We start from the raw sequence: 13,963 nt of genomic DNA, 5'->3' as shown, positions 1-13,963 counted from the left end.
GAAAATCTACCCCACGCTGTTGTATAATGGCAGGAGTGTGATACCATATAACGTAGAATGTATTATATAATATAGCAGACCTCCCCGAGCATTGTTCACGTTGGTTCAGAGGATAGCACTGTTGCCTCACAGCGCCAGAGACCCGGGTTCAAATCCGGCCTCGGGCGACTGTCTGTGTGGAGTTTGCACATTCTCCCCGTGTTTGCGTGGGTTTCCTCCGGGTGCTCCGGTTTCCTCCCACAGCCCAAAGATGTGCGGGTTAGGTTGATTGGCTATGATAAATTGACCCTTAGTGTTAGGGGGATTAAATACGTGGGGTTACAGGGATAGGGTGGGATATGTGTTGGTGTAGGGGTTACGGGGATCGGGTGGGATATGTGTCAGTACAGGCTCGAATGGCCGAAATGGCCTCTATCTGCACTGTTGTGATTCTGTGATTCTGTGATATGCTGTTTTATAACAATAATAATGTGTCATCAACAAAGTGTTACAGGGCAAGTATTACAGGAAGTAAATGTGACACTTGAAGAAATGACACTTAAATACATGACTTTTAATATATTACAAGTAGGTATCTCATGGCGTTGCCCAGGGTAAATTGGAGCACAGCATCTCTCTCTTATCTGTGCCATTTTTGTTTTGCTGCTGCTTCTGTCTCTCTATCATCCTAGAAAATAAGAACATAAGAAATAGGAGTAGGAGTAGGCCATATGGCCCCTCAAGCCTGCTCTGCTATTCACTAAGATAATGGCCCAGAAATTCGGGTCCCCACACATGAGTACGCGTTGGGTACTCACGCGTAGGCCCAACAAAAGTGCCGGTTTCATACATGCACTGCGCATGCACGGGAAACCAGAACTTCCGTTCCCTTAAAAGAAGGGGTTGACAGGTGGAACGCGTGCGCCGGAGAGGCAGCGCGTGCGCATCGAACTTACGTTTTTTTTGCAGGTTTCTCCGGGAGGGTAAGTCTCCTGCAGTTACACTTTTAAAAAGCAGGCGCAAGGCCTGCTTTTAACAAGGTAAGTGATGAATTAATTAAAATTAAAACATTTTTTCCACAGCTTTATTATTTTTAAATACTTTAAAGAAGGGTAAGTTTATTTTTAGCCCCATTAGAAAATGTAATTAATTTTTTCAAAATTTTAAATTATTGTTTAAAATAGTTATTTAATGTAATTTATAGTTATTTTAAAAATGTGATTAAAAAAAAAAATTATTTGAAGTTTTAGTTATGTTTTGGGGCTTATAGTATTTACAGGTTTGACAGCTCTTCCTGTCAAACTTATGAATTAAGCATTCCCTGCTACGATTGGCTCTCCATGCGCCCCTGGGATACGTAAGCACTGCGTGCCGGCAGTTGGAGGAGGCCCAGGATCGGAATTCCACGCGGGCCCCACAGCTCAACGGCCGGCGCGCTAGGTAAGTGCAGGTCGGGGGCTTGCACCCGCAGGAAGCCCCCGACCCGAATTTCTGGGCCATATGATCTTCTATCTCAACCTCACTTTCCCGCCTGATCCCCATAGCCTTTGATTCCCTTAGTGTCCAAAAATCTTATCAATGTCAGTGCTGAATATACTCAACGACTGAGCCTCCACAGCCCACTGGGGTAGAGAATTCCAAAGATTCACCACCCTCTGAGTGAAGAAATTTCTCCTCATCTCAGTCCTAAATGGCCGACCCCATTCACTCTTTCTCTCTTTGTAGTAGTGTGCTTCTCTATGTCTGATCTTCTGTTTTTCTCTCTCTCTTTTGCTCTTTCCTTTCTTTCTCTGTCATTTTTTGCCTTTGTCCCTTTATCTTCTTCCCTCTGAGGTGTGAGATAGTTTGTGGTGTGGCAGTTCAGGGCAGGGCTGCAAAGTGCATCTTTGATCATGGGTGGTGGGAGGGATTGAACCAGGGCTCTATGAAGTTTTGGGTCATGGTCGGTGTGGTGGGGGTGAGGGGGGAGTGTTATAGTTAGGGAGTGATCAGTGAGCAAGGCACCACTTGCTCTAATTCTTTGCATCGCACTGTCGCTGTCATCGCCTACGACCCCTTTGACCTCTGTATGCCAGCTTGCCCTTTGATCCCCTGTAGCATCCTACCCCTTCTCCCATGTCATGTCCCTCACCCCCACCTGCCTTTCTACCCCTCTCCACATCCCTCCCTTACCTTCCCTATACCTTCTGTTTGTGCTGTACCCTTAGTTTTTGGGTCGTGGGGGGCAGGGATGCAACCAAGTTCCAAGACAGGTTTTGGGTTGTCAGACAAAAGGTCTTCGACCTGAAACGTTAACTCCGTTTCTCTCGCCACAGATGCTGCCTGGCCTGCTGAGTTTTTCCAGCATTTTCTGTTGTTATCCCTGAAAACATACCTTGTACTGCTTCAACTGGATGCTGGGAGCAGCCATTATAATCAGATTAACATGTCTTCTTGCTTGTTTTGGTTTAAAATAATAATTAAATTGTTCTCCCAAACTTTAAGAAATTTTGTGCTAGGACTCTTGGCTTCTACTAGAACGTTTATTAAAAGAAAGCAGAAAACGCTTGAATTTATATACGGCCTTTTATGACTTCAGGACGGCCCAAACCCTCGATAGCTAATGGAGTACTTTTTGAAGTGTATTCACTATTGCAAAAGGTTGTGGGTTAGAAACCCAGGCAAGACTGGGATTCATACGCACTGAGCCTCATTCATCATCACATTACATCGAGTCTACAGCACAGAAACAGGCCATTCAGCCCAACTGGTCTATGCTGCCGTTTATGCTCCACATGAGCCTCCTCCCACCCCTGCTGGTCCAGGCTTGTAGATGGAGTATTGTGCAGTAAGATGAAAGAGTAAAAACATGAGAAAAGGGGGAAAAGAGAAGGCAGCAAACTAACATACAGAATTTCTGTAAAATGCATTGAGTGTGATTTTTACCCTTATGTGGAATTCTGTATAATTGTCTAAATATCTCAAATACACGCATGAGGTTAACTGCTAGGAATTATTAATTTTCACCCGACTTCCTTTCGGCATTAAAACAAAAATGGAATAAATAACTATGCCATTCATATGAAGGCTTTGCAGCTCATTGAGTGAAGGCTCCTCTTGACTGACAGTTAATTTGACCAATTATCATGAAGATTATTGGTGATGTCATTGAAATGCTAAACTGAAGTGAGGGCGGGCTGGTCTCAATTTTACACAGCGGCACTTTCCATTTTTAGTTCCTACTTGACCCTGAAATGTCCAGAACTGCACCTGGAGTTATTAATAATTATGCTGGCTGACTAAGGGCGATTGTATGCAAGCAGGAGAATGCACTCGTTTCTGGTGATCTGTGACTAAACTGTATCTGTGACTAAACTGTATTTGTCCTGAAAAATCTAGGCTGCTGCGTCCAGCTGCAGTACAGGTCCGCGGCACTGGCAGCTCTCCAATCCCTCAGCAAACTGACCCCCTTTTTATATGTGAGCTGCAGCAATGAGAGGCAGTCAGCTATTCGACTGTGGAAGGAATTATGAACTAACCTGATCCTGATCTCAGCCAGTGTTCACTTTCTAGCAGGGGATCACTGGGTAGCAATTAGGAGCAGCAATCCTGGCCTGTTTATCTCCTCCAGGGGCAGTGAAGACAAATGTGGCAGGGATCAAGATTGGGGGAGTAGGGAGAAGCCTGGAGCAAGAGAGGTTTCCCGTGCCCTGTTCTTGTTGGGCACGGGGGGTTAAAATCGGCACTTTTTAAAGAAGGGTAGGGAGTTCTCCTGGAGTCTTGGTCAATAGTCATCCCTCAACCGACACCACCAAGACACATTAACTTGTCATTTATCTCATTGATGTTTATGGGATCTTATTGGCCATAAATTTGCTGTTGTGTTTGCCTATAAAACAATACTGACCATACTTCAAAGGTAATTTATTGGTTGTGAGGCACTTCATAATGAGGACCTCAAAGGTGCAAAATAAATGCGTGTTCCTTCTTTCTTTGTGATACCTTGCTGTTGCCTGCTACATTTACCCACGATGATTGCCCTTCAAAAAGTAATTTGTTGGATGTGAAGCATTTTGGTATGTCATAAGGTGCTACTTAAAAACAAGTTCTTTATTTCTTGACTTATCTCATCATCTATCCAACATTCATGCTGTCTTGTACCAAGGACCTTGGGCCCTTGAGCTAGGCTTCTCAATTTAAAATAAAGTTCCAACATAAATATAGCAATGAACATTCACCAAGGCAACTTACATTTAAACTGGATACATATGAGGTCCTTGCCCCTCCCTGGATGAGTCACTCTGTTGGTGATAAATGAAAATGAAAACTAATGGGATGAATCGTACACGGGAGGATGGTCTCACTCTACATTGGGTCATGAATCTATCGTCCCCCGCGCCCCCCCCCCTACACAGCCACGGTTTAAAGCAATTGCCATTCTGCTCCTGATGCTAGATCATTTTATTCAGTTTTGTTTTTAATTACAATTTCAAAACACACTTACAGCTTCCAAATTTAAGGGGGCAAGCATGAACGTCCATTGGGAAGTCTTCTAGTTGCATTGGACACTCAGCAGAAATGGTTAACCTGTAAAACAGAACATACAGCCCGTATAATGTTCCAGTCATTCCAGAGATTTCTTGCAGTTACTTGATGAAGGTAGTGGTTAAAAATGTACTATCGGCAACTCGCTGAATCATTCATCTGCAGCATATATTGGGATTCAGCTCTTGCCGATCAGATGACCTTCAAACCACTACCTAATATAAACTAATATGGTTAATACAATAATTACAAATTAATATATGGGAGTACCATCAAAGTTTTGTGGGTTATTAAGGCTGTGATGAATGATAAATGAGGTTTTAAAATGCGTTGGGGAACTGAGCAAAAAGCCTATGCCAGCTCTCTGCAAGAGCACTTCAGCTAGTCCCACTCCCCCGCCCTTTCCCCGTAGCCTTGCAATTTTTTTTCCCTCAGGTACTTATCCAATTCTCTTTTGAAAGCCATGATTGAGTCTGCCTCCACCACCCTTTCAGGCAGTGCATTCCTGATCCTAACCACTCGCTGCGTAAAAAAGTTTTTCCTCATGTCGCCTTTGGTTCTTCTGCCAATCACCTTAAATCTGTGCCCTCTGGTTCTCGACCCTTCCGCCAATGGGAACAGTCAATATATGATTGCTCTTTTTAGGATTTAAAAGGGACTAGGTAATGTAGACCATGACAAGCTAGTTTACCTTGTCCCGAACAATAGAGCCAGAGGACAAGGCTTGCGCTTGAAGGTGGGCAAAACCCAAACTAGTCTGTGGAAACAATATATCAGTGAGCGAGTGGTCAATCTATGGACTAGGCGCCCTAGGGAGACAGTAGATGCAGTTAGTATTGATTCATTCACATGCAAATTGGGAAGACTTTTTTCAGAAAATAACATTTTGGGATTGAGTAATTTGAGTCATAACATGTGGTAAGTGTAGCATGTATTACACGCCACTCGATTTTACTCTCTATTGACTTCAATGGGGAGAAAAATCGGACAGGGTGGAAAAGGGGCAGTGGACTCGATCCCGAAAATTTGTCACTTGGACGCGTTAGGTTACAATTACTCTCAGAACGTTTGTATTTGAACTGAATGCCTTTGCGCCACTACCCTCCCATCCCCACCCCGCCCCCTCCCTCGAACATATGCCCGTCGACAATCATTAATACGGTAACAATAGTACGAAATGAGCTGGAACCTTTTGCCTTGAGTGATGCTAATTTTTAACCCTTTGTGTACCTTGTTGGAATTAGAGAAACCCATAACAAGCTAAATGTTAGACAAAAATGCTTCATTTTTGTCCCAATCACTGTGTCGAGATTCAATCCTGTTTTGAGATTTTTTTAAACCACGGAATAGATTTTCAACTTGCCCTCCGGAGTAACACTGGCGCTGTAGATTGGTGCCTATTAAATAAACTGCCCGATTTACATTTATATTGAAACGATCAGCAATGCCAGTTTTATGCCCAGGAGGCAAGTTGAAAGCCTACCCCCAAATGTTGCCAATCATTGTAGTAACTGTCTAACCATTATATAATGTGACACTGTATAACGTAAACTGCAGTTTCTTCCAGCCATAGTGCTCCAGATGATCTGGTCATTATCACTGTCCCACACTGTTTGTGGGAGCTTGCTGTGCACAAATTGGCTTCCAACCTTACTGAATTCTTTGAAGAAGTAACAGAAAGAGTAGACAAGGATAATAGAGTAGATGTAATATATGATTGCTCTTTTTAGAATTCTAAAGGGACTAGATAATGTAGACCATGAGAAGCTGTTTCACTTTGTCCAGAACAATAGTGGCCACACTTCACAAAGTACTTCAGTAACTTTAGAGTGCTTTGGGATGTCCTGAGATCATGAAAGGTGGTATATAAATACAAGTCTTCCTTATATATATATATATATATATAAATAGAAGTGTTAAGTCTGTGTGTTATATTGAGAATTAATACACAGACCACAAGAGTAAACTTTAACAGGACTTTACTATTCGAAGGTCAGGGCGGAACTGCCCAATAAATCATTACACAGCACTTATATACCGGTGTGGTCACCCCCGGTATTACAGTATACAGCAGCCAAGATAAAGTAGTGCAACCCTTAAAATAGTTCTCTTAAAGGTGGAACGGTTACAAATAGTTCCCTTAAAGGTGGAACGGTTACATACACTACAATCCTCCCTTTTTAGCTTAACCGTATATATTCCCCATTAAACATAACATCATAACATATATACACAACTTCATGTAAAAACAGTTCACAGATTCAGTCTCTGCGGTGGCGCCTCCTGCGCTTCCTGACTCGGTCCGGATAACGCCTCGGTGGTGTAGTAGTTTTCGATGGTGTAGTAGGTTCTTGTTGCTGGGGTGACTCATCTAATGGTCCTTCACTGGACTTAACAGCTTGAACTTTCGTAACTTCAGAACCAGCATTGCTGACTTCTAAAGGCTCGAGTACCTTGGGAAGTTTTTCTGCTTCCAGACTGATTTGGCTCAGTTCGGAGGAACCACGTGCGTGACCTGGTAAGGGTGATAATGGTTCAGATGAGTCATCATCTTCTGCTTCGTTTTTTTCTTTTCTGTTTCTTGGAGACTCTCTGGGCTTCCTCTCCCGGCTCCACTCCCAGCTGCATGCACAGTTCCTCCTCCTCTTCCTCCAGTTGTTGCCGTAGTAGCGCCACCATCTCCCGGTGTTTCTTAGACTTTTCGTGATTCTTCATGGTTTTTGCACTTTGGAAGATTTCCCCACAAGCTGGGCAGAACAGGTCGTGGTAATATTCGGTGTCGTCCTGAGCTAGGCCAGCGAGAGGGTCTTCTATTTCCTCCATGCCCAGCTGGACGTTAGCCAGCTTTTGTTCCAAATCCAGACATCTCTCGTGTTCAGCTTCATCCAGCTTTTTCTCTTTCAGTTGCGTTCTCGCATAAAATTTGAATCGTTCCGCTAACATCAGCGGTGTGGGGTTCAAATGATCCTTCAGGACAGCAACAATATTAGCGAAAGTCTGATCCGCCGGTTTAGCTGGTGATAGAAGATGCTTCAATAGCCCGTATGTCTTCGCACCCATTGAGTTTAGTAAGGTTAATGCTTTATCTTCATTTGATATTTTATTTGCCTTACAATATATCTCTATGCGTTCTACATACGTGGCCCAATCTTCCACATCGGGATCGAAATCGTTGATGTTACCACGCTTAGGCATCCTCGCACTCTTCTTGAGAAAACAAAAAGAAATTTTTCTTTAACTTTTTTTTTCAAAATGGCGGTTTCCCACGCTTGTCTTCTTCCCCGCCTACTTTCAAAATGGCGGTTTCCCACGCTTGTCTTCCTCCCCGCCTAAATGGCGGCTTCCCGCGTTTCTTCCTCGGGCGGGAGGGGTAAAGCTTTGCCCTCGGGCGACGACCGCTGGCTTTCGGGGTTCGCAGCCTGCGCGCCGGCTTCAGTTTGGGCAGCGAGGCTCCACAGAGGGGGGGAGCTGTCCACCTTTCTCACCCGCTGGCTGTCTCTTGTCACTCCCGCTCGCTCGGTCTCGGTCTCCCTCGCTCGTTCTCCCTCGCTCGGTCTCGGTCTCCCTCGCTCGGTCTCCCTCGCTCGGTCTCGTTCTCCCTCGCTCGGTCTCCCTCGCTCGGTCTCCCTCCCTCGCTCGGTCTCGGTCTCCCTCGCTCGGTCTCGGTCTCCCTCGCTCGGTCTCGGTCTCCCTCGCTCGGTCTCGGTCGCTCGGGCTCTGTCTCTCCCTCAGCGGTTTTCAATCGTGCCTCCCAGCCCCTCTTGCAGTCCGGTCCTTTCCCCCCCAGCTGCGGCTGAGTTCTCCGCGGTTTTTTTTTTTTTTTCTCCCGCGCCTTACGATCCCGGTCGCTGCGCCTCGCGGCCTCGGTAGCTGCCCGGCCTTTTTCACCGGTCGCGGTCGAGCTGTCTCTCGACGCTGTTGCGTCTCCCAGCCCGCTTGTAGCCCGGTCTCTCACACCGGCTGCGTTCCCGCTTGTAGCCCGGTCTCTCACACCGGCTGCGTTTGCCTTCACCGCGACTTCCGTGCCCTACGCTGCCCCAGTCTCAGCGCCTCTGGCCCCGACTTCTGTCCGGCTCCTTTCCCCCGGCCGTGGTCGAGTTCTCCGCCCTTATATCCTCCGTTTTTTATTTTTTATTTTCTCCCCTACTCACAGTCAACATGGCCGACTTGCTTTTCGTCGCTGATCGGCTCACCCACCACCGTGATAGAAGGGACGATCACTGCCTGTTGCTGCTGGAAGTCTTCGTGTCAGAATTCTTCCTTCTTCCTTTGCTCTGCAGACTCGAGTCTTCTCTCAGCAGAATGACGAGGGCGGATGCCTCTTCTCGACGCCCGTTAAACTGCCTTGGATGTATCTCTGCCGCAGGGTAAGATCGACCTCGTCGCCACTGTTAAGTCTGTGTGTTATATTGAGAATTAATACACAGACCACAAGAGTAAACTTTAACAGGACTTTACTATTCGAAGGTCACGGCGGAACTGCCCAATAAATCGTTACACAGCACTTATATACCGGTGTGGTCACCCCCGGTATTACAGTATACAGCAGCCAAGATAAAGTAGTGCAACCCTTAAAATAGTTCTCTTAAAGGTGGAACGGTTACAAATAGTTCCCTTAAAGGTGGAATGGTTACATACACTACAAGAAGTCTTTCCAGCAAAACTTTCAGAGCCAAGAGAATTTAGTAAGAGTGTTGTGGCTAAGGCCTTCGTTTTACTCCAGGTACAGGTTCAGTTTGGGACTGGTGCCTGCTGAGAGTGATGCAGGCTGGCGGATCTGAGGTAAACTGCCAACTTCACATTGCCTTTTTGACCGGGGAAAATAGAGCTCTGATCACCAGCAACCAAAGGCTGCTTACATTTCAATGTGAGTAAAGGGTGAACTGCCTCAGACTGAAGATTTTAAGTTTGCAGGCAGTCCAATTGACCACCTAGGAACTTTGTAAACTTGGCTTTGAACCAATTGCCTTTACATTGCAGTTGGTGTGAAGCCCTAACGATGTGAAACTACCTCCCTGTGGGGCATCTCACACCACTTACCTAAGTTCAATTTGAACATCTTCGCAACTGAAATGTAATATCCCATTCTCTGTTGAGGCAAAACTGAAAACACTTCACATTAATCATCTGTGTAATATAACTAGTCTGCAAGAAAGCGCACTGAGAAGTCGTGATCAGAATGAGGGGATATTGATAAAACTGATCAATAGGAATAGAGCGCTGCAGCCCGCCGGAGAAGAGAGGTGAAGAAAAACTGGGCCGCAGTGATGCTGGCAGTGTTGGGGGTCGGGCTGGGGGTTGGGGGTGTCGGATCGGGGGTCAGGAGCAGCGGTGATGGAGGGGAGGTGGTCAGGAATGGCGATCGGGTCCTTTGACATGGCGTTGGGTGGAGTATTCCTGCTCTGCCTGTCTCCGCATTCACGTAAGTTACTTATCTTCTAGGTTGGCCGACATTCAATAGGGTTGGTTTTCCACAATGGCGCTGGCTGCCTCAGGGCAAACCAATGTTGGAGCAGGGTCCTGAAGCAGACATTAGGCCCTTTATTTGCATATGCAAAGTGCCTAACGTCTGCTTCAGGCATGGGTACAGGATGTCTCTTGTTAGTCCTTACCCAATATGGCGGTCGGTGCACTTCCTGCCTGCAATTTTGGGGTTATGGTAGGCCACACTGTGCCTGAAAAAAAGGCAGTAGGCCACCCATTTCATACTCTTGCAAGAGGCCTTGTCTTGACCTCCACATCTGGCCACTACATTTACAATCCCATTTATATCTTCCCCCTTCCCACCATAAAGATGTCATCATCTACATACCCTTCTCTGTGTGCAACAACTCATCCAGCTCTCATTCACATCACCTGACGAAGGCAACTTCCCAAGCTTTCTGCTGCCATTGATCTGGTCACCTTCTTCCATTCCCCATGGATAGCTAGCTCTCCCTGGGGCCCAGTAGTGTGCAGTGCCAAAGAGTACCTACTCCTGCCTCACTTCCAATCCCTCAATGGGAGAACTTCAAGGCTTTCTGCCCTCGTGCAGACCTGTCAGCCATTCTGGATTTTAGGAACTTCTTTCTTGTACAGAAATTATAACAATGATACCTACTCCTTAAAGATGCTGCGAACCCTTATAATCCTGAGGCAGCATGGCATTTCCCACCATCTAATGGGTAAGGTCCCAAGCAGAGACATTGCTAATGCCTGGAGAACCAGCAAAATGTACCAATGAGACTGGCCCTGGAAATCACACTGAAACATTGTTGAATTTTCCCATGAAATTTTCTTGTGTGTCTTTTAACATTCATTAAAAGTTTTAACTTTATGTCCTCACCCAGCCTCAGAAACAGTGGCTTTGACTGGATATTTTTTTTTTACCTAAGAATAGTTTCCAACCACAGCTGTGGATTTGGAGCATGTATAGTTTGTAGAATTTCCTAGCATGCAAGCTGTGCATCTTGAGTATTTGCACTTTGCAAAATTTCCTAGCGTATAATTTGTTGATCAGCAGTTGTTGAGGGTGTCAGCCCTCTTCCTGTGAGGAACTGAGAATTTATTTGTTTTTTTCCCCCATAAAACTTTCAAAACATACTGGGGAAAATGAATTTGTCAGGCAAACGATGACACTTATTTAAATTTATTAACAGTTGCTGCTTTTCTGTTATGAACTGCCCAAAGACAGATAACACCTGTGATCAGTAGTACCAGTGATGAACATAAGAACATAAGAAACAGGAGCAGGAATAGGCCACTTGGCCTCTCGAGCCTGCTCCGCCATTCAATAAGATCATGGCTGATCTTGGGCTCAAAGCCACTTTCCTGCCCGCTCCCCATAACACTTCACTCCCTTATCTTGCAAAAATCTGTCTATCTCCACCTTAAATGTATTTAATGACCCAGCCTCCACAGCTCTCTGGGGCAGAGAATTCCACAGAGTTACGACCCTCTGAGAGAAGAAATTCCTCCTCATCTCAGTTCTAAAAGGGTGACCCACGAGGGGAAACATCCTCTCTGCATCTACCCTGTCGAACCCCCTCAATATCTTATGTATTTAAATAAGATCACCTCTCATTCTTCTAAATTCCAATGAGTATAGTCCCAACCTGCTCAACCTTTCTTCATAAGTCAACCCTTTCTTCTCAGGAATCAACCTTGTGAACTTTCTCTGAACTGCCTCCAAAGCAAGTATATCCTTCCTTAAATAAGGAGACCAAAACTGTACGCAGTACTCCAGGTGTGGTCTCACCAATGCCCTGTACAGTTGTAGCAGGACTTCCCTGATTTTATACTCCAACCCCCTTCTTGATGGTCAGAAAAGAAAAGAAATATGGGGTAAAAATTAGACAGGGCGCGTTTCCGGGTCACGGCTGGACCAAGAGGCCCGAGGTCAGCTCGAAATTGGGCCTCGGGCCTCATCTAAATATTCTGGGCGAGCTGCTGGTGCCTGTTGTGGCCGGGTCTGGGATCAGGGGGCCAACTGGAAATATGGTCTTAGCGTCTGTTACCACTGAGGGATGTTCCAGGCTCAAGAAGCAGGGAGAAATAGGGCTGGATTTTGATTCTGGAGACGTGTAGGAGGCGGGACTACAACTTTTGGGGTTGTAGTCCCGCCTCCATCGAGTTGTGGCCAACCCACGCGATTTTCACTTGATTGACCAGCGGGCTCAGCAGGCCAATTAAGGACCACCCGGCAACAGGTGATGTCACAGATTGACATTTCATCTGTCAAGAGCTTTTGACAGATGAAATATCAGCATTTGACAGCTCTTTGAAGCTGTCAAACACTGACAATCTGTACACTAAGTTAATTCCTTCCTCTCAGGCTGATTTAGAGATCTCTCCAGAACAGAAAGCTGAATGCTGCAACTTTTGACAGCTCGCAGCCATTCTGCTTTCTGTGCCGGTGAGATGAGGGACTCCCGAGACCTGAAGGAAGGAAGCCTGTAAAGGTAAGTAAAACTTATTTAAACACTTTACACACACCAAACACACTTACCTCTTCACTCATACACCCATCACTCACCTGAACACTGGATATCTCGAACCCTCCAAGTCCTTCAGCCCGACAGCCTGCCTTGCTAACTTGGCATGGTTTGGAGCCGTCGGGAATCGTACACTTCAGCAATAAAAATAGGGATTAGGCTAAAAACTGCCTGTTAACTACCTGTTAACGGGCAGTTAATTGGCACTAATCCCCTTCCCGCCTCGGGGAGGCAGCTCCCAGCACAGGTCGGGTATCCGCCTCCTTTGAAACTGGCATGGAGGCAGGTTGGGGGCGGGATGGGTTCGTGCCCCCTGATTTCAGGATTTTAACCCCCCACATGCCTCCAATCCCGCCTCTACGGCCCAATGAAAATTCTGCCCATAGAGTCTGACTGGGGAGCAGATTTTGGGGGCACTGGAGGAACAGTGTTGTAGTATGAAACTGACTTAAAGGGTTAAATTATGAGGACAGGTTGCATAAACCTGTCCTGTATTCCCTTGAGTTTAGAAGTTTGAGGGGCGATCTAGTTGCCGTTTAAAATGATAAAGGGATTCGATCGGGTAGATGCAGAGAAACTATTTCCTCTGGTGGGGGAATAAGGGGGCATAATCTTAACATTAGAGCTAGACCATTCAGGAATGAAATCAGGAAGCACTTTTCACACAAAAGGGTAGTGGGTTCTCACCCCTTAACGGCTGTGGGTGCTGGGTCAACTGAAATTTTCCAGACTGAGAGTGCGAGATTTTTATTAGGTAAGGGTATAAAGGGATATGGAGCAAAGGCGGGTCAATAAAGTGAAGGTAGATCAGCCATGATCTAATTAGTGGAACAGGCTCGAGGGGCTGAATGGCCTACTCCTGTTCCTATGTCCTTACGTTCCTATCTAAAACATCGAGGTTGGATAGTATAGACTACCCATCTATGCCGGTACAGTTCTGAAGTCATTTAACTGCTTCTTCAGTGGTTCAGTGGCTTATAATTCACTTATGGTATCCATTGCTCTGTACGTGAACATGAGGTAGCAATTGTGTAACGCTGAAAAGTCTAACAACAGTACTAATGGCAACAGTGTTAAATGTATCAGTAAATAACAACAGAAAATGCTGGAAAAACTCAGCAGGTCAGGCAACATCCGTGGACAGAAATTTGAGTTGACGTTTCGGGTCGAACCCTTCTTCAAAACTGGAAAGAAAAGATAGATCGGAGGCAGGGCTGCGATCGGACAAAAGAATAAAAGAAACAAAAGAAGTAAAAAAGAGACAATAAAAGGTGTTAGAAGCTAGACGAGATGGTAATAGGCTGAGATTGGGTGTAAAGTGTACTGGCAGGGGAAGGGATAGCTGCCAGGTGTGAGAGCGAAACAAAAGGAAAGGGGGGAGGAGGAAAGGAGTGGAAAAATTACAAGAAAAAATGAAATAGGGGCCGAGGTTATGATCTGAAATTGTTGAACTCGATATTGAGTCCAGAAGGCTGCAGAGTGCCTAA

The 13,963-nt window shown here is 45.7% G+C and overlaps 2 protein-coding genes across 3 annotated transcripts in view; one reads left to right on the top strand and one right to left on the bottom strand.

Annotated features, from left to right (window-relative positions):
• gabrb3 (gamma-aminobutyric acid type A receptor subunit beta3) overlaps positions 1-13,963 on the top strand; it is a 589,510-nt gene that overhangs the window by 10,863 nt on the left and 564,684 nt on the right. The window lies entirely within an intron of this gene.
• The window catches only part of gabra5 (gamma-aminobutyric acid type A receptor subunit alpha5), an 84,135-nt gene that overhangs the window by 34,591 nt on the left and 35,581 nt on the right, over positions 1-13,963 (bottom strand). For both annotated transcript variants that reach the window (XM_085999548.1, XM_085999549.1), the window contains one exon: positions 4,463-4,545. In XM_085999548.1, coding sequence (XP_085855674.1) covers positions 4,463-4,545 — 83 coding nt within the window. The remainder of the gene's footprint in view (positions 1-4,462; positions 4,546-13,963) is intronic.

Source organism: Somniosus microcephalus, chromosome 10 (genome assembly GCF_052327205.1).
Source record: "Somniosus microcephalus isolate GS21.2 chromosome 10, FLI_Smic_1.0, whole genome shotgun sequence".
In the NCBI taxonomy this organism is placed as follows: domain Eukaryota; kingdom Metazoa; phylum Chordata; class Chondrichthyes; order Squaliformes; family Somniosidae; genus Somniosus; species Somniosus microcephalus.
Note: the sequence above shows the minus strand (reverse complement) of the source record. Positions and strands in the feature narration are given on the sequence as shown.